General features: G+C 43.0%; 1 protein-coding gene and 1 non-coding gene across 2 annotated transcripts in view; both read right to left on the bottom strand.

Annotated features, from left to right (window-relative positions):
• The window catches only part of LOC126141399 (glutamate receptor ionotropic, kainate 2), a 1424310-nt gene that overhangs the window by 49474 nt on the left and 1351994 nt on the right, over positions 1–22842 (bottom strand). The window contains exons 11-12 of the mRNA XM_049915245.1: positions 21282–21560; positions 3349–3546 (exon numbers count right to left, since the gene is read on the bottom strand). Coding sequence (XP_049771202.1) covers positions 3349–3546; positions 21282–21560 — 477 coding nt within the window. The remainder of the gene's footprint in view (positions 1–3348; positions 3547–21281; positions 21561–22842) is intronic.
• On the bottom strand, positions 3914–3988 carry Trnap-cgg (transfer RNA proline (anticodon CGG)). Its single transcript has one exon. It is a non-coding gene; the product is annotated as a tRNA-Pro (tRNA).

The raw sequence follows: 22842 nt of genomic DNA, 5'->3' as shown, positions 1-22842 counted from the left end.
TGGCGCTGCAGTCCGGAACCGCGGGACTGCTACGGTCGCAGGTTCGAATCCTGCCTCGGGTAGGGGTGTGTGTGATGTCCTTAGGTTAGTTAGGTTTAAGTAGTTCTAAGTTCTAGGGGACCTATGACCTAAGATGTTGAGTCCCATAGTGCTCAGAGCCATTTGAACCATTTTTGGAGTGCAAGCTCCCTACATGAAAAACATGACCACACCATAACAGCACCGCTTCGGAATTTTATTGTTGGCACTACACACGCTAGCAGACACACCCTGACATCGGATCGCCACATAGTGTACCTGATTCGTCACTCCACACAACGTTTTTCCACTGTTCAATCGTCCACCTTTTCGCTCCTTACACCAAGCGAGGTGTCGTTTGGCATTTACCGGCGTCATGTGTGGATTATGAGCAGGCGCTTGACCATGAACCCCCAGTTTTGTCACCTCCCGCCTAACTGTTATAGTACTTGCAGTGGATCCTGATGCAGTTTGGAATTCCTGCGAGATGGTCTGGATAGATGTCTGCCTATTACACATTACGACCCTCTTCAACTGTCGGAGGTCTCTGTCAGTCAACAGGTGAAGTCGCCCTGCACACTTTCGTGCTGTACGTGTCTCTTCACTTTTCCACTTCACTACCACATCGGAAACAGTGGACCTAGGGATGTTTAGTAGTGCGGAAATCTCGCGTACAGACGTACCACACAAGCAACACCATGCCACCTGTCCACGTTCAAAGTCCTTGAGTTCCGCGGAGTGCCCCATTCTGCTCTCTCACGATGTCTAATGATTACTGATGTCGCTGATATGGAGTATCTGGCAGTAGGTGGCAGCACAATGTACCTAATATCAAAAACGTATGTTTTTGGGGGTGTCCGGACACTTTTGATCATATAGTGTTAACTAAATACCTATTGCACTGTGGACAAAATAATGCAGGTGAATATTTAACTGAAAGGAGGTATTGTAAGTAAAACGAAGTTCAAGCAAAATGAGAAATAGATATAACGAACGCAAATGTGGACGAAAAAACAGAGTGATAAAACAAAAGAAACTAATTCGATATTGCTACATAACATTAATTAAAAAGACATGAGCAAATATTTCAAGTGGAAAAGAATGATAGGTAGAGAAATGAGGACAAATGAAGAAGTTGATATTATGAATCAAATTTTGTGGCAGAGGAATGGAAGTAGAAAGCTACAATTAAATCAATTAATTGAATAAAATTGACGATCAGTTTCGATAAAGATTTAAAAATAAATTTACTATTCCTGATGAGGTTTAAACCCACTACCCTCTGAATGGGTTGCTATTATCCTATCCACTACACCACGTACATATGACAACCTTTTAACGCTATTGAGTGTCACGCAAAATATCGAGTTTTTTTTTCGCCAGTTACTCGCAAACGAGGGCGCATCACGGTGAATAGCTGCAGTGTGTGATACCTGGGATCTTAACCTACATCACCGTATAGTTGGGTTCACAAAGTTGATCCCACTGCTGTGGACCTCTCCTTGTCAGGATCAGAATGCTCTAACGGAGAACGAACCTGAGCATTTGTTAGACCTGCATATAACAGACACGCACCAAAGTTTTAACATAAAATGCATAAGGAACAGCGATAGTGCGAGCACACACCAACGCTCTTTCAAGGTTCAACTTACGCAGTAGACACTGAAAGACGGTCGCTGTGTCGTGAGTGCCTTTCAGAAACCGAGCGCGTCACTTGTCAACTCAGAGAAGCTCATTGACAAAGTCTCTCTCTAGGCGGTGGAGCGATAAATCTTTGCGGACAGCAAATGACAGGTATTTCTTGCGGAGACACCGGAGCTATGACCGGTGGCGCCAGTCAGAGCGCTGGGTACATGTTTTTCGGTTGGACGCCTCAGGCAGCTTGAATCAAAAATACACTCATCTCCTTTGTGCCGGGCAGCACACCGAGAAGAGATTTATACTCTGCTCTTGTGCATTTTATATGGGCGCATTTGAACAGCAACTTTCATAAAAATGACGAGACTACAACAAGCTACGGAACAATCGGGGTATATTCCCATCATTTGAAATCACGAGAATATTGAGGTTATGTAAATGGCGTCCTTATCGTGTTGCATTTTGCATTTGGACTTGGCGTGGAAAATGTTATACATTTAATCTTCAGATAATGTGGTGATCAGCATTTATTTCTGAGTTAAGCACCCATAATTTCAAGTGATTTTAAAACAGATTCTCTCACTCACTAGGCTATTTTTCGAAATTCATTTTTACGTTCTCTTGGGCTATGTTAAATGTTCTTATCTGATATTTGTCTTAATCCATAACGGTTCACATCGTATATCTGATTTATTTATATTTTGTATTTGGGCTTCACAGATTTACTATATTACATCTTTGCTTTGGTCACAAATTCTTCGAGTTACACTGCGTCAGAGAAGGCATATCGTAAAATATAGTTTCCACCACAAGCTCATTACTTTCAGCTCATTACAAAGGGTAGGCAAGGGAAGAAATGCATTTTTGTCCTGCGCAGACTGACCTTATAGGACCAAATTTTAATACACTCTGAGGCAACATAGTATGAGGTTTGCAGCCACTGTTGTAACTCGAGACTCAATTGTGTTACTTCCGAGTAATACCCCCACCGCCCTTTTCTATTTCAAAACTCAGTTGTGTTGCTTCCGAGTAATACTCATGCCGCCATTTTCTTTGCGATTTTAGTAAGTTTTTCCGTCTCCGAAACGTAAACTTTGAAATCAGATTGCGTTATTAATGAGACATATTCAGTGTCTGCGGGTACATTTCAGGCCAGAAACCAGGTTCATAATGTTGTACGAACGCTCAGGTATAGTTTCGAAACGAGTGGCTTGCTTATAATATCTAACACGTGCGATCGTGCTACATCACTATGCATAGACATGAGACTGTTAACAATTGTCGATAGTACAACATTTTACACCTCTTTCCAAACATCTATACACAGCAGAAAACCGAAACAACTCAGTGAAACGGAATTACGAGTTACTGACCTAGCGACGGCATAATGCTTTCGTGTTGACAAAACTCAGTTACATATGCCGCGATCTACTGACGCAGAGTGGCAGCAAAAACAAGAAAAATGCGAAGCGTAGAACGTGCACAAGAAGGATATTGTCAATTACAATCATACGGATCACAGAATCTACCAGTATCCTGGAATTTACTGTCCTAGGAATTAAATAACTGGAATTCTCTCGCTCCCTATTCAAGCGGAGTAACTCACAGGCTCCGACGGAAATGGCACGATGGCTGCGTCTCTAGAACAGGATTCCCTGACAAGCAATGGACGACTCTGCTGACGAGACTTACCCTGAAGAAGGTCATGGTGGAGCCGCCTTCAAGCGTGCCGTACGAGATCTCCGTCTGCTCGGCGAGGTCCGCTGCGTTCTCAATGGGCGTAATCATCCTCTCCACGGTGAGGAAGGCGGCCAGGTTGGCCGTGTACGACGAGATGATGATCAGCGTGAAGAACCACCAGATGCCGCCCACGATGCGCGTGGAAGTGGCCTGCACCGACCAGAATTCACATTGCCCAAAAACGCGTCCACGGTACATGGACAGGCACCTTCATGACACGAAAAATGATTTAGGGCGCGTAGACATCTCTCGAAGAGATAGTGAGCGTATGATAAATTGTGTAGACAGGTTTGATGTCCGAATATCTTAATACTGAGTCATTATGTGGCCAAGTGTTTATTAGGCTTCTCTTATTACAGCGTAATTATTCTAATAAAGCCGTTTTTATTTGTCATCTATGTGTCACCCAACTGCAGAGTTAACTCATATTAGTGAAACTGCTGAATCCTATAAATTTATTTAGCTGTCAGCTTTTATGTATTACTAAGGTATGAAACTTCCTGGCAGATTAAACTGTGTGCCGGACCGAGACTCGAACTCGGGACCTTTGCCTTCCGCGGGCAAGCGCTCTACCGACTGAGCTACCCAAGCACGACTCACGCCCCATCCTCACAGCTTTAATTCTGCCAGTACCTCGTCTCCTACTTTCCAAACTTTACAGAAGCTCTCCCGCGAAATTTCATTCTGGAAACATCCCCCAGGCTGTGGCTAAGCCATGTCTCCGCAATATCCTTTCTTTCAGGAGTGCTAGTTCTGCAAGGTTCGCAGGAGAGCTTCTGTAAAGTTTGGAAGGTAGGAGACGTGGTACTGGCAGAAGTAAAGCTGTGAGGAGGGGGCGTGAGTCGTGCTTGGGTAGCTCAGTCGGTAGAGCGCTTGCCCGCGAAAGGCAAAGGTCCTGAGTTCGAGTCTCGGTCCGGCACACAGTTTTAATCTGCCAGGAAGTTTCATATCAGCGCACACACCGCTGTAGAGTGAAAATTTCATTCTAGAAACATCCCGCAGGCTGTGGCTAAGCCATGTCTTCGCAATATCCTTTCTTTAAGGAGTGCTAGTTCTGCAAGGTTCGCAGGAGAGCTTCTGTGAAGTTTGGAAGGTAGGAGACGAGGTACTTGCCCGCGAAAGGCAAAGGTTCCGAGTTCGAGTCTCGGTCCGGCACACAGTTTTAATCTGCCAGGGAGTTTCATATCAGCCCACACACCGCTGTAGAGTGAAAATTTCATTCTATTACTAAGGTAAATTGAATGTTATTTTAAAAAATACCATAGATGGTGAACATGAACTCCACGCCCAGAATTTCGGAGGTCGTTCAGTGATATTTTCTGAGTATGTATATATATCGTAAACTAAAGTCACCCCCCAATCCACTCCCACACTACTATAGGAATTTTGGTACGCTTTTCACTGATAGATAGACTGATTCACGAGTGAGGTTTGTATATATAATTTATTATTTATAGTAATGATGAGTGTGTACTATACAGTGTGTTCCGAAACTATTCGTTCAAATTAATACAGGAGACAGAAAACATCAAAACAAATATCTTTCGATGAGGAACATGTGGTTTCTGAAGTCAGCTTGTAATGTTATGGTATATTTTATTAGTTGTGCTGACGTAAGCTGTTGTATTGGTGTCGCTAGCCGGGAATGTGTATTGACATTCAAATATCCACAATTAGCATGTTTGGGCACGTGGTTTCTGACGTCAGATATCCACAATTCGCTTGTTTGGGCACATGTGAATCCACGAAGTATTCGACCTCGTGCACATTATTAGAGATTCGCAGTTAACGTGTGGGCCGACACCCTCGGTGACAGGTTGACTGGACTATATATTTTTCCATTCCGTCTCAAAAGATGGCGATACCACATTTTCGTGGAACATGTGTTGCCAGAACTGTGGGAGGATGTAGCTCTGAATGTTAGATAAAGGATGTACTTCCAACACAATGGGGCGCCACCCCATTTCAGCATTTCTGTGAGGAATCATCTGAGAGTCCTGTGAGCCCTGTGAAGTGGCCACCCAGGTCACCTGACCTCACGCGTCTGGATTACGTCCTCTGGAGTCATATGAAGCAGCTGGTGTATGTAGCCATTGTGGAAAGAGAGGAAGACCTCTTCGCTAGAACTACACTCGCTGCTGGTACCATTGCGTATACGCCGGAGTCTTCGAACAGACACAACAGTCAATTGTCCGACGATGTATCGTATGCGTGCAAGCTAATGTTCGCACATTCGAGAAGTTCCTGTTTTGGCCACTCAATTAGCAGGCTAAACTACCTTCTGGGTAAATCGTCCCTAGCACCAGACGTTGCCTTCTGGGTTCATTCACTGAGGTGACGAAAGTCATGGAGTACCTCTTAATATCGTATGGGACCTCCCTTTCGTTCGACGTTGTGAAGCAAATCGACGTCGTATGGACTCAGGAAGTCGTTGTAAGTCCCCTGCAGAAATACTGAGCCATGCTGCCTCTATATATGTCCATAACTTCCAAAGCGTTGTCGGTGCAGGATTTTGTGCGCGAAACCATCTCCAGATTGTCTCCCATAAATGCTCGATTTGATTCACGTCGAGTGATCTGGGTGGCCAAATCATTCGCCTGAATTCAAAATGTTCCTCAAACCATTTGTGAACAGTTATGGCCTGGTGACATCATTGTTTGGAAATACGAAGTCCATGAACGCAAATGGTCTCCAAATAGCCGAACCTAACCATTTATACTTAGTGATCGGTTCTGCTGGACCAGAGGACCAGTCCATTTCATGTAAACACAGCCCACACCATTAAGGAGCAACCACCAGCTTGCACAGCGCCTTGCTGATAGATTGGGTCCATGGCTTCGTGGGGTCTGCGCCATACTCGAACCCTAGCATCAGTCCTTAACCAACTGAAACCGACACTTTTCTGACCAGGCCGCGGTTTTCCGGTCGTCTAGGGTCCAACCGATATGGTCACGAGCTGAGGAGAGGTGCTGCTGGAGATGTAGTGCTGTTAAGCAAAGGCACTCGTGTTGGCATTCTATTGCCACATCTCATTAACGGCAACTTTCGCCGCACTGTTCTAACGGATAAGTTCGTCGTACGTTCCGCGTCGATTTCTACGATTATTTCACGCTGTATTGCTCCTCCTTTAACACTGCCAACTCTATGCAAACGCCGCTTCTCTCGCTCGTTAAGTGAAGGTCTTCGGGAACTGCGATGTCCGTGTTGAGAGAAATTTGATATTCCCGGCACACTCTGGTCACAGTGGATCTCGGAATATTGAATTCCTTCACAGTTTGCGAAATGGAACGTCACATGCGTCTAGCTCCAGCTACCATTCCGCGCTCAAAGTCTGTTAATCCCTGTCGTGCGGCCATTACGTCGGAAAACTTTTCATATGAATCACCTGAGTGCGAATTACAGTGCCGCTATAGCACTGCCCTTTTAGACTTCGTGGTCGCGTTACTACCGCCTCTGTATGTGCATGAGTGTTTATCCCTCAGTGTATGTACCATAACTAAATATAATTGTTTTTCTGTTCTCTACGTTTGTATTAATTTGAACTAATACTTTTCTGACACCCTGTTTGTAAAGCTATCCCTTCTATATTTAATCGTCGTTTGGAGTAATATTTCATGGCAATGATGGGAGTTATGAGCCGGTCAGTTGCAGAGGAGGCGATATCTGGCGGAAGAAGCAGTAAGCAGCCGTCGCAACTCCTGATAGCAGAGAAGTATGACCAGAATGTATACATATTATAAATTAAAGTCTCCGCTGCGTTTTTCTGTCTGTATACCAAGGCTATTTTCAGAAACTACTCTAGAGATTTTGATACGGTTGTGACTAACAGAGAAACTCATTCATGGGGAAAGTTTGTGCATATTACTACGTATTATAAACAATTATCCGTTTGCAAACATTTAGTGTTACCCCTAAGAAGCCGGGGTAGGTAGTTAAATTATAATATAAGGGAATCTTGGTTTTCAATGGTACGTTATAGAGTAACTAAGTAATTATAATTTATTTGGCTTGTTAGCCCAACTACGTTTGTATGAAAATTTCCCAGATCGGTCCCTTGAACGGCCAGTGCCTTCCATTCTAACACGGAAGGATCGCTCTTCTATTGTATTCGGTGAACCCACACTCGAGACGCATTTCGGCCAACAGTTCACTGGTAATCTACCCACACCGCTGTATTATCCTCTCAACGTACAGCTAACGGTGCCGGAAAAACAAACGCGAGACAGAACCGAGCAAGCCTGAGGGCGAAGAGTTAAGTGGCCACTGCTATTGTCAACAAAAAATACCGTGAGAGTGGATGGAACAGATTTGTTTACAAACAAGACACAGAGCGCTTGCCGTCGAGATTTACTTTGCTGTCGAAGTATATTCAGTGCAGCACAGATACAAAGATAAACGGGGTAACAAATCAAACGAAGTGCTGTTACTTTGTAGTAAGCCATTTATACGATTCAACTCAGAAGAAATATCCCTGTGCAACCTTCGAAATTTTGTTGTTGAGTTCACCCTCACTTATGTTAATCTACTAAGTGAATCTACTGAGCTGAGTAAAATCGTAAGAAACACGAAAAATGAAATTCGTTCAGAAACGAGAGTGATTGAAAGTATCTTTCCTTGAGCAACAGCAGTGTAATTTATTTACGGCGCTATGAAGCATTACTGCTAAATCCTACAAATTTTGTTGGTGTTATGAAAAGCTGTAAGTGAAAACTCGTTGCACATTTTGCATTAAAAATGTAGTATTAGTACAGAAATCACAAAATAGTTCAAAATACAGGACATCTTTGACGTATATCAAGGTGTATGGTAGGAAATCACATGGAGTACTACTAAAAAAAATGATATCCAGAAAGCTGTGAAGACAGGAAGCATAAGAGTATACGATATCCAGGCTCACTTACGAATCAATTAACTTTCATTTCTTAAATATTCTTGCGTCATGTAAAGCTCCGATACAAGCGTGAATTACAGATATTCTCATGTAAACTATCGTTTCGTTTAGGGCGAGTGAGAAAATTAACTCTGTTGTCATGCAGTTTAAGATTCTTTTTGGAGAATGGTTTATGCTTATGTTTGCAAACAGGCTGCGTGTAGCTTTCACTGTTAAGAACTTGGTAAACTTATATGACTCTGTGCGCTCTTGAGTATCAGTAGCATCAGTCCACAATTTTCCACCTCTACGACGCACATAAATTGAATATCGTGTATCCGCGCACTTTTCTATCCACTGACTCAGACTTATTTTCTCAATAAGAAATTTCAGTCTCTTTTTTTTCTGTGCAACGTTTCGACCGTAGAAGAGTGCATTTGTTTTATAATTTTTACGTATTACATGACATTTAACAGTAATTTTTTATGCATACAAATAAAATTTTATTGTTTCTTGTGCAGATATTACGCGTCTCAAGTGTGAAATGTCAAACAGTATTCTACAGTGATTTACAGCTACGTGTACCTTTCTACAACGTTAGTGATAGTTGGCGACACTTATTTAAGCATGTTTTCCGTACTCACAACTTGTTTGTTGGTGACAGTATTTACAACATTTCCATTGTATAGGTGTATAGGTTCTTTGTTGTGTGAGTAAGAATTATGGTATCTTATTGTTAGCCCGCCATATCTAGGTAGCATTGTGTTTGGTACCGGAATTACTGTAACTTGATATACATTGAAGGGCCATAGAAACTGGTACACGTGCCTAATGTCGTGTAGGATCCCCACGAGCACTCAGAAGTGCCGAAACATACGTGGCATGGACTCGACTGTTGTCTGAAGTAGTGCTGGAGGGAACTGACACCATGAATCCTGCAGGGCTGTGTCCATAAATTCGTAAGAGTACGAGGAGGTGGAGATCTCGTCTGAACAGCACGTTGCAAGGCATCCCAGATATGCTCAATAATGTTCATGTGTAGGGAGTTTGGGGCCAGCGGAAGTGTTTAAACTCAGAAGAGTGTTCCTGGAGCCACTCTGTAGCAATTTTGGACGTGTGGGGTGTCGCTTTGTCCTGCTGGAATTGCCCAAGTTCGTCAGCATTCACAATGGACATGTAGGTGATCAGACAGGATGCTCACGTACGTGCCACCTTTCGGAGTCGTATGAAGACGTATCAGAGGTCCCATATGACTCCAACTGCACATGATCCACACCATTAAAGAACCTCCACCAGCTTGAACAGTCCCATGCTGACATGCAGGATCCATGAATTCGTGAGGTTGTCTCCATATTCGTACAGGCCATCCGCTCGATACTATTTGAAACGAGACTCGTCCGACCAGGCCACATTTTTCAGTCATCAACAGACCAATGTCGCTGTTGACAGGCCCAGGCGAGGCGGAAAGCTTTGTGTCGTGCAGTCATCAAGAGTACAAGAGTGGGCCTTCGGCTCCGAAAGCTCATATCGTTGGTGTTTCGTTAAATGGTTCATACGCTGACACTTGTTGACAGCCTAGCATTGAAATCTGCAGCAGTTTGCGGAAGGGTTGCACATCTGTCACGTTGAACGATTCTCTTCAGTCATCTTGGTCCCGTTCTTGAAGGACCTTTTGCCGGCCGCAGCCATGTCGGAGATTTGATGTTTTACCGGTTTCTTGATATTCACGGTAAACTCATGAAATCGTCGTGCGGGAAAATCCCCACTTGATCGCTACCTCGGAGAAGCTTTGTCCCATCGCCGGTCACCGACTATAACACAACGGCCAAACTCACTTAAATCTTGATAACCTGCCATTGTAGCAGCAGTATCCGATCTAACAACTGCGCCAGACACTTGTTGTCTTAAGTAGGCGTTGCCGACCGCAGCGCCATATTTTGTCTGTTTACGTATCTCTGTATTTGAATACACATGCTTATACCAGTTTCTTTGGCGCTTCAGTGTATTTTAATTTCCTGGCGTCGTGCTCGAGAAGTTTAGTTGGTAGAGCACTTGCCTGCGAAAGGCAAAGTCCTAGTTTCGACTCCCGGTCCAGCGTACAGTTGTAACCTGCCACGGAGTTTCATTTTGCGCACACTCGGCTGCTGTATGAAGATTCATTGCAGTCACGGACTGTGCGGCTTGTCCCGGCGGAGGTTCGAGTCCTCCCTCGGGCATGGGTGTGTGTGTTTGTCTTAGGGTAATTTAGGTTAAGTAGTGTGTAAGCTTAGGGACTGATGACCTTAGGAGTTAAGTCACATAGGATTTCACACACATTTTTTGAAAATTCATTCTGGAAACTATTCTCCAGGCTGTAGCTAAGCCATGTCTCCGCAATATCCTTTCTTCCAGGAATGCTAGTTTTGCAAGTTACGCAGGAGAACTTCTGTGAAGATTGGAAGGTGTGAGATGAGAGACTGGCGGAAGTAAAGCTGTGAGGACAGGTCGCGAGTCGTGCTCGGGTAGGTCAGTTCGTAGAGTACTTGCCCGGAAAAGGCAACAAAAGACCCAGGTTCGGCTCCCGGTCTGGCACATGATTTTAACCTGACAGGAAGTTTCATATCAGCGAGCTCTCGGCAGCAGAACGATCTATCTAAAAAGAACGATATAATCTTGAAATTTATTCCTGAAAACCATTTTTTAAGTAATGTGAACCCAGAATCCTCTGTTTGCTTGGTTACCACCGTCGTCTCCTGTATTCACAGCTTTCGTAGACAGTGTCTGATAATCTAAGGTTTATCTCCGTTGGAAATGCCTGCCTGCAGACAGCCTTAAACATTCTGGAAGCGTTTAATACTGCATCAGCGCCTCTTCCTCAGAGCTCTGTAAATGACTGAGAGTGTACGGAAAGTACAGAAAGTAACTAAAATTTCTGAATGAGCGATATCGGCAATCAACCGAAGCCAAGAAGCAAAATCGGCAATACCCAATAGGAATTTCAGCTCGGTATTCATCGTGTATTGCCGCTCCCCTTCGCTATGTTGCAACGTGTCCGTTGACTTGTGGAGTATACGTATTAACCAAAGCGCAGGGAAAAAAATGCGAGGTATAGGATTTCCATAAATATCATAAATCTATCCGCCGCAGCGCTTTTGCTGAGAATGAAAATATTTCCGAGGAAGAGCTGCCAAGTGCAAATTTTTTATTAGCGTTAAACGCTCCAGGATGTTGGATGCCTCAGCCCGCTTGTACCATAGAGTCTGGAAAATAAGCACCGTTCCATTAGACGCTCTCAAATCAAGCATTGCTCATTTCTGAAACTGCAGTGACACACAAACCAAGCGATAGAAGAGAGTAATTTACACTTGCACACACAAAATAATAAAGGAACATGCCAAATCGTAACAACACTTAAAAGCTGTACTGACTTTTGTTGCTGCAACACACCATACTCTTAACTACATTGTCCAAGAAATAACAAATGTTGACGCTAATTTAAAAAATGATTTGTACTTATTTTATTTCATACGCTTGGTCTTCTTCTGTCATTCACAGACTGAATGATGATTATCCGACATTTTCGATACCGGTCTTGTTATATACACAAATACTGTCTAACGTCCAAAACGATGGCGCCAACATCTTAAGCAAAGCATTATGACTTGAACTGCCCAAAATCGACGAATGTTCGACACAAACATACAGGGTGTATAAAAAAGGTCACTTATTCGTATTAGTTCCTATAGTGATATACCTGGAATGCAATACCTGTTGAGATAAGGGCCAAACTGTCCCCTCAGTCTTATCTGCTTGTTACGTGGATGCAGACAATATAGGCAGCGCTTCATGTGGTTATCTCGCATCCTGACATATCCTTCCGCCCTTCTTCGCAGTGAATCATGCACTCTCTCAACCAAATGTGGCTCCAGTCGCATCTCGTTACATACGTTGGTCACATGCATTGGTCACATGCTCCTGTATCGCTTGCACATTATCGATAGGTTGGGCAAACAACGGTGTCTTTAATTCTCCCCATAGCCAGATATCCAACGAATTCAGTTCGGGTAAACGGGGAGGCCGTGCTATCGGACTTCTTCGTCCAATCCATCGCTCACGAAACGTTGCAGTGATGTAGGTACTGTAGCACAATCCGTAGAAAATGGAGTGCTGCCCCGTCGTCCATAAACCGTCGTCGTTTTCTTTCTGTGCTGGTAATTCACTGCACAGAAATCGGTGATACACGGAACCTAGTAATCAGATTGGCAAAATATATGACCCTATGAGTTTGTCACCGACAGTTCCTGCCGATATACTGATTCTGAAACGATTCTGACAACCCACCTCCATGATTGCCAAAGGACTTGCATCAGGCCATGTGTGTAAATTGTTATAATTTACTATACCATATCTTGTTTCTCGTTCCTCATCATATATGTTATTTCTCAAGTCTACATCCCTTTTTCTCAACATATACTAATCGTATAAATAAATGAGATATCGCTAGAAAGTTTTCCTAACCGGCTTCTGACTTGCATACCGATTTTGCGCTAGAACTTACTGTTTACGGCAAATTTTAACACAAAAAGACTTTTAACTATCATAGGCAAAAGGGCATCGTGGATGTCCAGCTTCATACCTATATTTTACGAAACTAACTTTTTAATCACCAATAAGAGACACTCTTTTCATATTATCTTATTACAAATATCATTCTATTTATTTTAAAGTACTTATTAACTGGATAATTCGTATGCAGTATTGTCATAGATAATAACGGTGACCACTGCGGTAGTCCATCATCTATGCTCGTTGCACAAGCTGATTTTTCTAAACGACTATACTTTCTGAAACGACAAACATATTTGTCGTTGTCGCCTTGAATTGTAATTTACCGATTGCTTACTGTAAATGAAAATATTTGTCACCTTAAAGTTACAGATTATGTGAGCCTACTGACAGTCCTTAATCTCAACCCGTCGTATACGCCGGGAAAAACGTTTCCCATGGCAAAACAGATTTTTGGACACATAGAAAAGGATGTAACTTCGGTTCATTTTTAAAGATGTTTTCTCTTCATTCGCACAACTACCCATACCCCAACGACTGCACTTCTTCCAGATACTGTCATTATTGGAAACTGTAAAAGTGGGTCACCTATAAATACAACACAGTACTCGTCACAAATAAAAGGGCTCATATTTCAACAAGTAGTGGTTGATGATGTTTGGTTTGTGGGGCGCTCAACTGCGTGGTTATCAGCGCCCGTACAATTACCCAATCTTTGCTCAGTCCAATTGCGCCACTTTCCTGGATGATGATGAAATGATGAGGACAAGACAAACACCCAGTCATCTCGAGGCAGGTGAAAATCCCTGACCCCGCCGGGAATCGAACCCGGGACCCCGTGCTCGGGAAGCGAGAACGCTACCGCGAGACCATGAGCGGCGGACTTCAACAAGTAGTGGTTTCCGGACATATGACTATAGGAATTTTTCTTCTAGGTTTGACCAATACTACCTCGTGTAGGAGTATGTGACAGTCTTTTTAAAAGCACCCGGCACGCAAACGTGCTCTGAATCTTTCCCAGTGGTCAAGGTTGAGCAACTTATTAGATACATGAATGAATTTTAAATTCATTACTGTACAAGAGATCCGTTGCTATGAATGCTTTTTTTCTTTTTTTTCGCGATTATTCCGACTCGGATGCGGCCTGCAACGAGTTCCTCTCCTGTCCCAACCTCTTCATGTCAGAGTAGCATCTCCACCCAACGTTCTCAATTATGTGTTATACGTACTCCAGTCCTTTCCGCATACGGCTTCCTCTCGTACCATGGAAGTTATTACCCGATGTCTGAAAACAAGTCCTGTCATCCTGTACCCTCTTCTTGTCAGTGTTATCCATACGTTCCTTTCTTCACGATTCTTCGGAGAATCTAATCGTTTCGCATCTGAAGTTCACGTAATTGCCAATGTCCATTTGTAACACCAAATCCCAAACGCTTCGATTACTTTCCCGGTTTTACCACAACTAATGATGCAGTTCTATGCAATGATGTGCTCCAGAAGCACATACTCAGAAATTTCTTTCTCAGGTTAAAAGACTTCTTTTGGCGAGAAATGCTTACTTTATCTTGATAGTGTGCTTTTAATGCCACCTCTTCTTCATTTGACGTGAATTATTTTGTTTCGAAGGCAGCGGAGTTCCTAAGCTTCTTCAACTAAGCTGGTCCCCAGTTTTGATGTTAATTTTGTTGCTGATATTATTTCTGCTGCTCCACAGTGTTTTTGTTTTCCTTTGGTTTCTGGCATTACTAAAGTATTATTTTTGTATTATTGTGAATGAGTCTTGTAAATGAACACCGCAATTATCTGCCAGTCTACACTGCGCACTGACGAGACTAAAGATGGGAAAAATTCTTTAATTTTTGCAGATCCGCTCTTGATCGAATTCATTTTCGATGGAGACATATGTAAGATGTGGAGGACAAGGGGGCGGAATCCTCTTGTTTTCCGCCCATACCATCTTAGCCTTGATATTTCTATTCTACTCTGCAAGGGTTCCTCTTTCAGTAATGACTTTGTCGTTTCATTCCTCACCCTATTCCTCCTTGTTACTCCTATCCTACTTGTGAGGAACTGCATTTCACATGCTTGTTATCAGTTTACTTCTCTTTACATTTCTTTCTCATGTAAACTTTTGAACTAAATACTGGTTCAGTCATCCAGCTTCTTCTGATTCTTGCAAATCCACCAGTCGCCACTAAAATAGACAAATTACAGTGGACACATTGTAGGTATTAAGGGAAACAAATTGTCAGACACAACAGCATAGCGTACCTGTGTGTTTACTATTTCTGCGATTTGTGCCACTCCCTTGTATGTGATGATTTTGCTATTGATGCAAAAGTCATGGGAGGACGAGTGACTGGATAAGAGAGAAAGGAAATTATATTATTTGATGTCAACTACCTAACATAACGTTACCGTCTATCGTTGCCAGTCTACCGATTAGACTATCACTTCTCCGAATAAGGCACTGCCGTTTAATGCATTACTTCCTTCTTCTGCGACATGAACGGCCGATGCGGTTTTTGCGATACAATAACATCAGGTGGCCATTGGAAGAGGGCACTTTGGTTGCTAATGACCAGATAGGCCTACTCCACGGTTTGGCGGGAGACCTACACTTAATTGTGGGCAATTTGAGATTTTCCTTTGCAGCTCCTGCCCAAAGTGATATGAAGGAGACAGTTTGTTCGCCATCCACAGCTCATAGACGCCCACACCGCTCCTGGAAACATACTAGATGCGCCTGGTACGAGTTGGTCTACTTGTCTCTAACAGAGAAGACGATACCATTATCACTGTAAAATGTTCATCGAACCAACCTGACCCACTTTAGGAGCAGTGGCAGGTTGCATGGCTTTGCTGAATTCACACTTTTCTACCATACAGACGTAGGCGAACAAAATGGTGCACAACGTCCTGTTGAAAGTTCTACCTCCCCCCCCACCTCCTACTTTTAAATATTACCCTATAAGGGTACAACTACTTGTCTGCACGTCCTCCCGGGCTATTAGAAGCGCTCACATAATGTACTTTGTAGCTTAGTCACATCATAACGTTGGCAGCCTGTTCCCATGTGTCGAGCATGTAGTGGTAAAGTCGCCATGCCCGTAGCTCGCACTCTGTGGTATGTGGGATGCAACAGTATTATGTTTGGGGATCTGTGTCCCCTAAGAAAGGACTGCATTTATTGTTTGCATATTGTTGTCCAAAATAGTTGAGTCATCAGCTGTTACAAATCTGGCTCATTTACAGCAAACTTTGTCCTCAATAAACTATTTACCATGACAGTTCGTTCTGAAGCTGACAACTGTGGGATCTCTGATCCATACCAAGAAGATGGTCTGAATATATTGGTGTTTGCTCATTGTTGTGAAGCATTCTTGAGTGCTTTGCTGGACTGTGGCCCATCCGCTGTTACAATCCTGGCTTACCGACAGCACATTTTGTAATAGAACAGTTTAACAAGCGAATTCGCCCTTGAAGTAACAGTTTTAACCAGATCGACATAGCCATAGTAAATATTGTCCAGTGCCTGCTTGTGTTCAAACAAGTCATACACAGTGTGTCTGGTCCATATAGTAGGGCTCTCATTAACTGAGACCGGATTTCCTGTGTCGCCTTTTTCGTAACTCACGCCATTACGAAGAAATCACGGCCATTTACCACGTAGAAGTACTTCACTCGCCGAGGCGACATCAGCACCACTTCTTAACATAGCCAACTATCTGTAATTCAGTTGCTGATCAGTGTCTTTTTTAGACGAACGCTGATAACCCATATTACTTCGGTAGCACTTTAATCAAAGCCTGTCTTTTTAATGATAAGAATTTTGAAAAATTCCTTACTAACAGCAAACTACATTAAAGTTAAATATCTGTCGAATTAAAGCGTTGAAAAGCCAGAAAAAACTACGTACATCGAAAGACAACGCGCTCCACAAGTGTGCATTGCTGTAGTATGTGCAGACCAGAAAACACAAATGATTTCAAGCAACACAGAAAGAACTGGAAAGTGTTTTGAAGAGATACAAAATGCAGTAGCAAGTGATCAATAACAACAACGTCACTCTTCATGCATTGCACCAAGTTGTTCCACTTACCAGTTTCGTTTTCATGTTACGCATCCGGCGATTTCTGGTAGACAAGTGTTTCGCACACTCTGCATTGTCTGAAGACCATAAAGGGCATTCCTTACAAAACTAGAGGACATTCAAAGAATTTGTCTGAATTTATCGTTGACCAAAATTTTTTTGCCAGCATCTTACAGGGTAAACCAATTACAGAGGAGGGTGGGAGCCCTAGGTCCTCTCGTGTGAGAGATTGGTGCTTATTTTGAGCGACGCTCTACAGTACATGCAGACCACGAAAGAGGCGAATTCAGACACTTGTTGCATTCTCTTGGGCGGTGCTTATTTTCTGGGGCGACAGCAAGCAATCTCGGCGGAGACCAATATTAAGATAAATTGTTTGCTCTTTCAATAGTGCAAAAATGCAAAATGTGTCCATTAATTTCCTAGAAGGAATTGTATTCTATCAGTTTGCAAGAAACCTACATACTGTCGACTTTTGGAAGGTTACACGAGGTTACCACAACAAAGTTATTCATAAGTACCTCTGGGGTTTCAGAAGACAAGTGCACGGAAACTACTAGCAAAAAATTGACAGATGTTAGTGGATAGGGTATCTCTCACAGCTTCGATGCGTAATACGCGCTATAGCATAGTTGCAGAACGCACCACAAGGGGCCAAGCAGGTCAGAACGTGTAAACAAATCATTCGCTCCGTATTGTTGCAGTGAATTAGATCGCGCCTACAAATAGCCAAGCAAATGATCAGACTTATAAAGCGGACTGCTGTCGTTTCGACTTCCAGAGCGACTTCAATGAACTGTACGCTCCTATCGACGTTTGTCTCATTATAAAACCCCGTTTTGAACACCTATAACGTGAGCTAAAAACTCTGAGAGATGATCTGGTCACTGTATGCATTGTAGCTACTGTGCAGTTGGCGTCTGAAATCCTGAAGGTACTTGTGAATAACCCTGCAATACCTGTTTTGTCACTGAAGTTATGCATCAGTACCAACGCAGCTAACGTTTTCTAACCCTACACCAATTAGACCATCAGATTAATAAGGTTTGACTAACACGTCATTTTATATTTAAAATCTGTCGTGGAAGATCGTTATTTAATCATAATTCATCGAAAACTCTGTTAATCTCTGACTCTTAATACCGAATCCCCTAAGTCTTCCACATCGGCTCTCGTTTCTTCCTCAATCACGTCATCCAAACAGTTTTCTTCTACTAGAGTCCTTCAGTTTTCTCTTTCCTGTTATTCGCTCTCTCTCTCTCTCTCTCTCTCTCTCTCCGCTTGCGCTTATATAAGGAATTCCCACTGCACTCTTAATATTGACGCCCTCGCTTTTAATTTCACTGAATGTTGTTTTTAGTTATTAAACCCACAAGTAGTAACGGCCGACTGGGAGTCAGTGGGTGGAGCTTGCTTCCTCCTGCTCATCAGTCTTGATGATTTTGTGTCGGACGCTGTACACGACATTTTTTGGTGGAGAGCGTTAGTGGTGAGATTTTTTAAAATATTTTTTTTTTAAGTTGAAGCGCTCACCTACAAAGTACGACTCGTTAGAGTGCCTGTCAGGACGTTTGCTCCTTCCAGTGCTCAATTCATTTTGCATAACATTTTCTATGACACTGCGCAGGACTCTGTGGTTTTTGCCTTCTGGCGGTGTGCGAGAATACATGTGCAATAAAAATTCTCGTCTGTTGTCACTAAGTTTATTGAATTTGGTGAAAGCTGTTGCAGCGTAAGGACATGACAAATAGTCGAATAGCAATGCGAACGGATGCTTCTTGTTTATTGGCGTCGAGGTAACAGTCTTTTAATTAGACACTTTTTGGGATAGCCTATTGAAACAGCTCTTATATATGGTTCTGATGTAACAACGGAAGAACCCACACCAGAACGACATCTTGATGTTGAACCAGTTCGGTTATTGGGAAGTGAAGCACGTTGATTGGAGCAGGGAAACAATATGCAGATTTTCATCGTGCATAAAGGAAATCATCGTCGTATTTGTCCATTAGCAATGCAGAAGCTCTTTCCGAAATACTGTTTCTGGCTAGCGTTACATCCGTTTGAATGAAGAGGAACTAACAACGTACATAACTCACATCTAAGGGAAAAAACCAAATAAAAATGATTTTAAAATGAGTAGATGTGTCTATTCTACCATCTATGAAGGTCATTTATCTGTAAAACTCTGCATTTGGGTACAGTCGATATTTGAAGGTTAACGAATCCCATTACCTCAGGAGCACAAGTCGCTGAAGAGCGATGCCATGCAGTGAAAAAGCACTTGTGAAAAAGCATAAGGAAGAAGATTGTATTTAACGTCCTGTTGACGACAGTTATGGCCAGTTACACAATAGATATGGCTGTGTCTATGGATGGTAGTACAGCGAACAAGCTTTACATTTGTTTGCAACAAATACAGAGGATGTCTGATCCTCAGGTCGCAAAGAAACAAGCAGCATTGTGTCCGTGGAATTTCGACGTTGCAGCGAGTAGAAGTGGAAACCAGGGTTAAGAGAATGTGAAAGACCGAAGTCGATGATGTACTTCGTAGGAATAATCAATATAAAATGCAGAGTGGAGAAATCTGGATAAAATACGAGGCGTGTTTTTTAAGTAAGTACCGTTTTGAAATTAAAAAAAGACGTACTAAGATATCTCAATAATTTTATTTTTGCATGAAAGCCTGTACCTTAATCTCCTTTTTTACATAATTTCCAGCAATATTGAGGCACTTGTCATAAAGTTGTACCAGTTTTTGAATACCCTCCTCACAGACGTCTCCGCCTGACTTGTTAACCACGGCATCACCACTGTTTTGACTTCGTCATTGTCTTGAAGACGCCGACCGCCCAGGTGTTTCTTCAAGTGCAGGAACAGATGGTACTCACTGGGCGCAAGATCGGGGCTGTAAGAAGGATGATCTAGAGTTTCCCACCCAAACGATGTGATGAGATCTTTGGTCTGATTCGCCACATGCGGACGGGCATTGTCTTGCAGCAAAACGATGCCCTTGCTCAACTTCCATGGACTGTTGCTTCGATTCTGGTGTGACTTAGGCCACCCATGTTTCATCGCCCGTAACGATTTGGCTTAAGAAGTCATTAGCGACGTTGTGGTACCGCTCAAGGAAAGTCAATGCACTGTCTAAACCTTTGGTTTTGTGCACATCCGTCAACATTTTCGGTACCCAAAGTGCGCACAATTGTCAGTAATTCAAGTGTTCGGTCACAATGCCATACAAAACACTACGAGAAACATTAGGAAAGTCATCCCGCAAGGAGGAAATCGTAAAGCGCCTGTTTTCAATCACCTTATTGTCCGCTTCCTGCACCAAACTTTCATTAACGAGCGAAGGACGCCCACTCCGTTGTTCATAATGCACATTTGTGCGGCCATCTTTAAATGCTCTCACCCACTTTCTTACCATTCCAACACTCAATGTTTTCTCCGTAAACTACACAGATCTCACGATGAATATCGATCGCTTTTAGGCCATTAGCACTAAGAAATCGTATAACAGCTCGTACTTCACAGTCAGTGGGATTGACGATCATCGGTGGCATCTTAAACACTCAGTACACAACGTAAACAAGGAAGAATCAGACCGTAATGGCGTCGGTGCGTAGATTAAGGTACAGACTTTCAAGTAAAAATAAAATTATTGAGACATCGTAGCACATCTTTTTTAAATTTCAAAACGGTACTCACTTAAAAAACACGCCTCGTATATGGCGGTTGCATGCCTCTGAGGTGGAGAAACCGAAAAAATATTAATATCTTCAAAGGAAAATCAGTCCTGTAAGTCTGAACATTTTGCGATGGCTCTCCCTGGAGTATGGATGTGACCGTCGGGTTTGAGAGACCCAGTGAAGATGAGAGCTGTGGTAGTTGTGTTTAAAACTTCTGGCGGAGAGCTCGAAGCTGAGAAGCAGGTCAAAGTGCACCTAACCCATTTGACCCAATGGGGCAACGAACCAAAAAGAAAGATATACTGGCTCAGCCGTCACCCACGATAAAACTTTCGAACATCGATTGTGCAAAAATGTAGATGATCTACATTGGAAGTGCAGGAGAGGACAAAATAAAAGTGGGCTGGAAATTTTTCATACACCTTAAGGTAGGCAACGCCCCAGTCACAGAAGGTGTAAGTTGGGATGCCTATCTTAAGGCGGATGAAATATTTTCTATGCTAGTTTTGTTTTGTCCACCCTGTAGAACAGAGGCGCATCTCCATATTTTAAAATGAGTTTCGTTCTTTTTGTGCTGTTGGTGATAACGCAGGTCTCTCGTAAGCAGTCGATGACGCCAGCTGTAGCCTGGAGTAGGATTCGCTCCGCCGAGATCGCTTGCAGCCCGCCCCGGACCCTACGCTACCTTGGGGTTGAGGTCGGAGCCCTGCTGCATGAGCGTGCCGATGGTGAACCAGAAGCTGTTGGCGAGCGTGAAGTCGTTCTGGAAGACGAGCAGCGCGGCCGTCGCGTGCTGGTAGTCGGAGCAGGCGCACGCCGGCACGCACCACTCGTAGGGCGAGAAGCGCGCCACCACCCAGATGGTGAGCGAGACCAGCACGTACGCCGCCAGCACGTACAGCCAGATCTCCACCGCTAGCGGGTTCATGAACGAGAACAAGCGACTCGGCATGCTTTCCGAAACCTTCAAAAACCAGAAACACAACCAGACACAAAGAGACGCGTGCTGAGAGGGCTTCGCGGGAGGGCGTCGGTGTCAGCGTCGGCGTCGTCGGCTGCTGCAAGTCTCCGCTGTTCGCCTGTGGACACGAGGGCCTTCCCCACTGGCTGTCACTGATGCCAGCTAGAAAGTAGTTTCTGTGATTAGCTACATCTAGAGCTCATCTGAGATAGGCAGCGTAATCTAGACATTAATAACCGAAAATTTATAAAACTTTTTCGTCAAATTGCGGTCCTTGGTTACCAGTAGGGATCAATGTATCGTCGACATCAGAGTCACCGGACATCAGTCACTAACTCAATTTGGAAACGAGGTTTTTGGGGAACAATGAACATCTACACAAAAGGGCGTAAGTTTTTCTATTTTATTTTTTTTGCTGGTTGTATATAGTATAACTCTTTCCCAATCCCCACATGCCACTGACTCCCCCTTCACCTCTGCACTGTCCGTTTGTATCTATTCATCAGACTCACCAGCCATTTTTCCCATGTAACATTACAGTCTATGTGTAATGGTTCTTTATTTGCGAAACCATTACCACCCGCCAACCCAATTTTTCGATACCATAGATTAATGAATATTTTTCTACCTAATGTCTCATATTTTCACTCTATTCAAATTTGTATTTTCACTCTATTCAAATTTGGTTTCATTTTCATATCTAGGTACGTCGATATTTTGAGATGTTGAAATCGATATATTATCTAGTGTCAATCTCTTTGTACTTATTGTTACCTTTGAGGCTCGCATGTGACTTTTGGCGCGAAAGCGTACAGAGTAGTCGAGTTTTTGTGTTGAATAATATGAACAGTCTTGACTGTGTGTTGGAATTGAAAAGATGAGCCTGAGTTGTGGACAGTGAAAAATGTTGTGAGTTTTATTAAGTGCAGTAACGGCTGCGAAATTGTATGTTGAAGTAATGTTTTGAACATGCGTAAGTATAAGAAGTTTAATAAATGTGAATTTTTGCGAAAAATTGTCTACGTAAGTTCTTCAAGTCGGCGTAATTAACATCCGAGTGCTTTTCGCATCAACAGCGATAGTCATGCTACCTAGACAACATTTTTAATTACGAGCCAAAGCCAGAGCGAGATCGTCGTTGGATTGCAAATACAAGCTAACTGATATTATTGTTAATTTTCTTCAGTGACTATAATCAATTGATGTAGCAATACCTGCCACATTAAAGACCTTTTAGTTTCACAATAAAAAGATCATACTTTGAATGCGCGACGTAATAATTTTT

The sequence above is a fragment of the Schistocerca cancellata genome, chromosome 1 (assembly GCF_023864275.1).
Source record: "Schistocerca cancellata isolate TAMUIC-IGC-003103 chromosome 1, iqSchCanc2.1, whole genome shotgun sequence".
NCBI lineage: Eukaryota > Metazoa > Arthropoda > Insecta > Orthoptera > Acrididae > Schistocerca > Schistocerca cancellata.
This window is presented reverse-complemented; position numbering and strand designations above follow the sequence as displayed.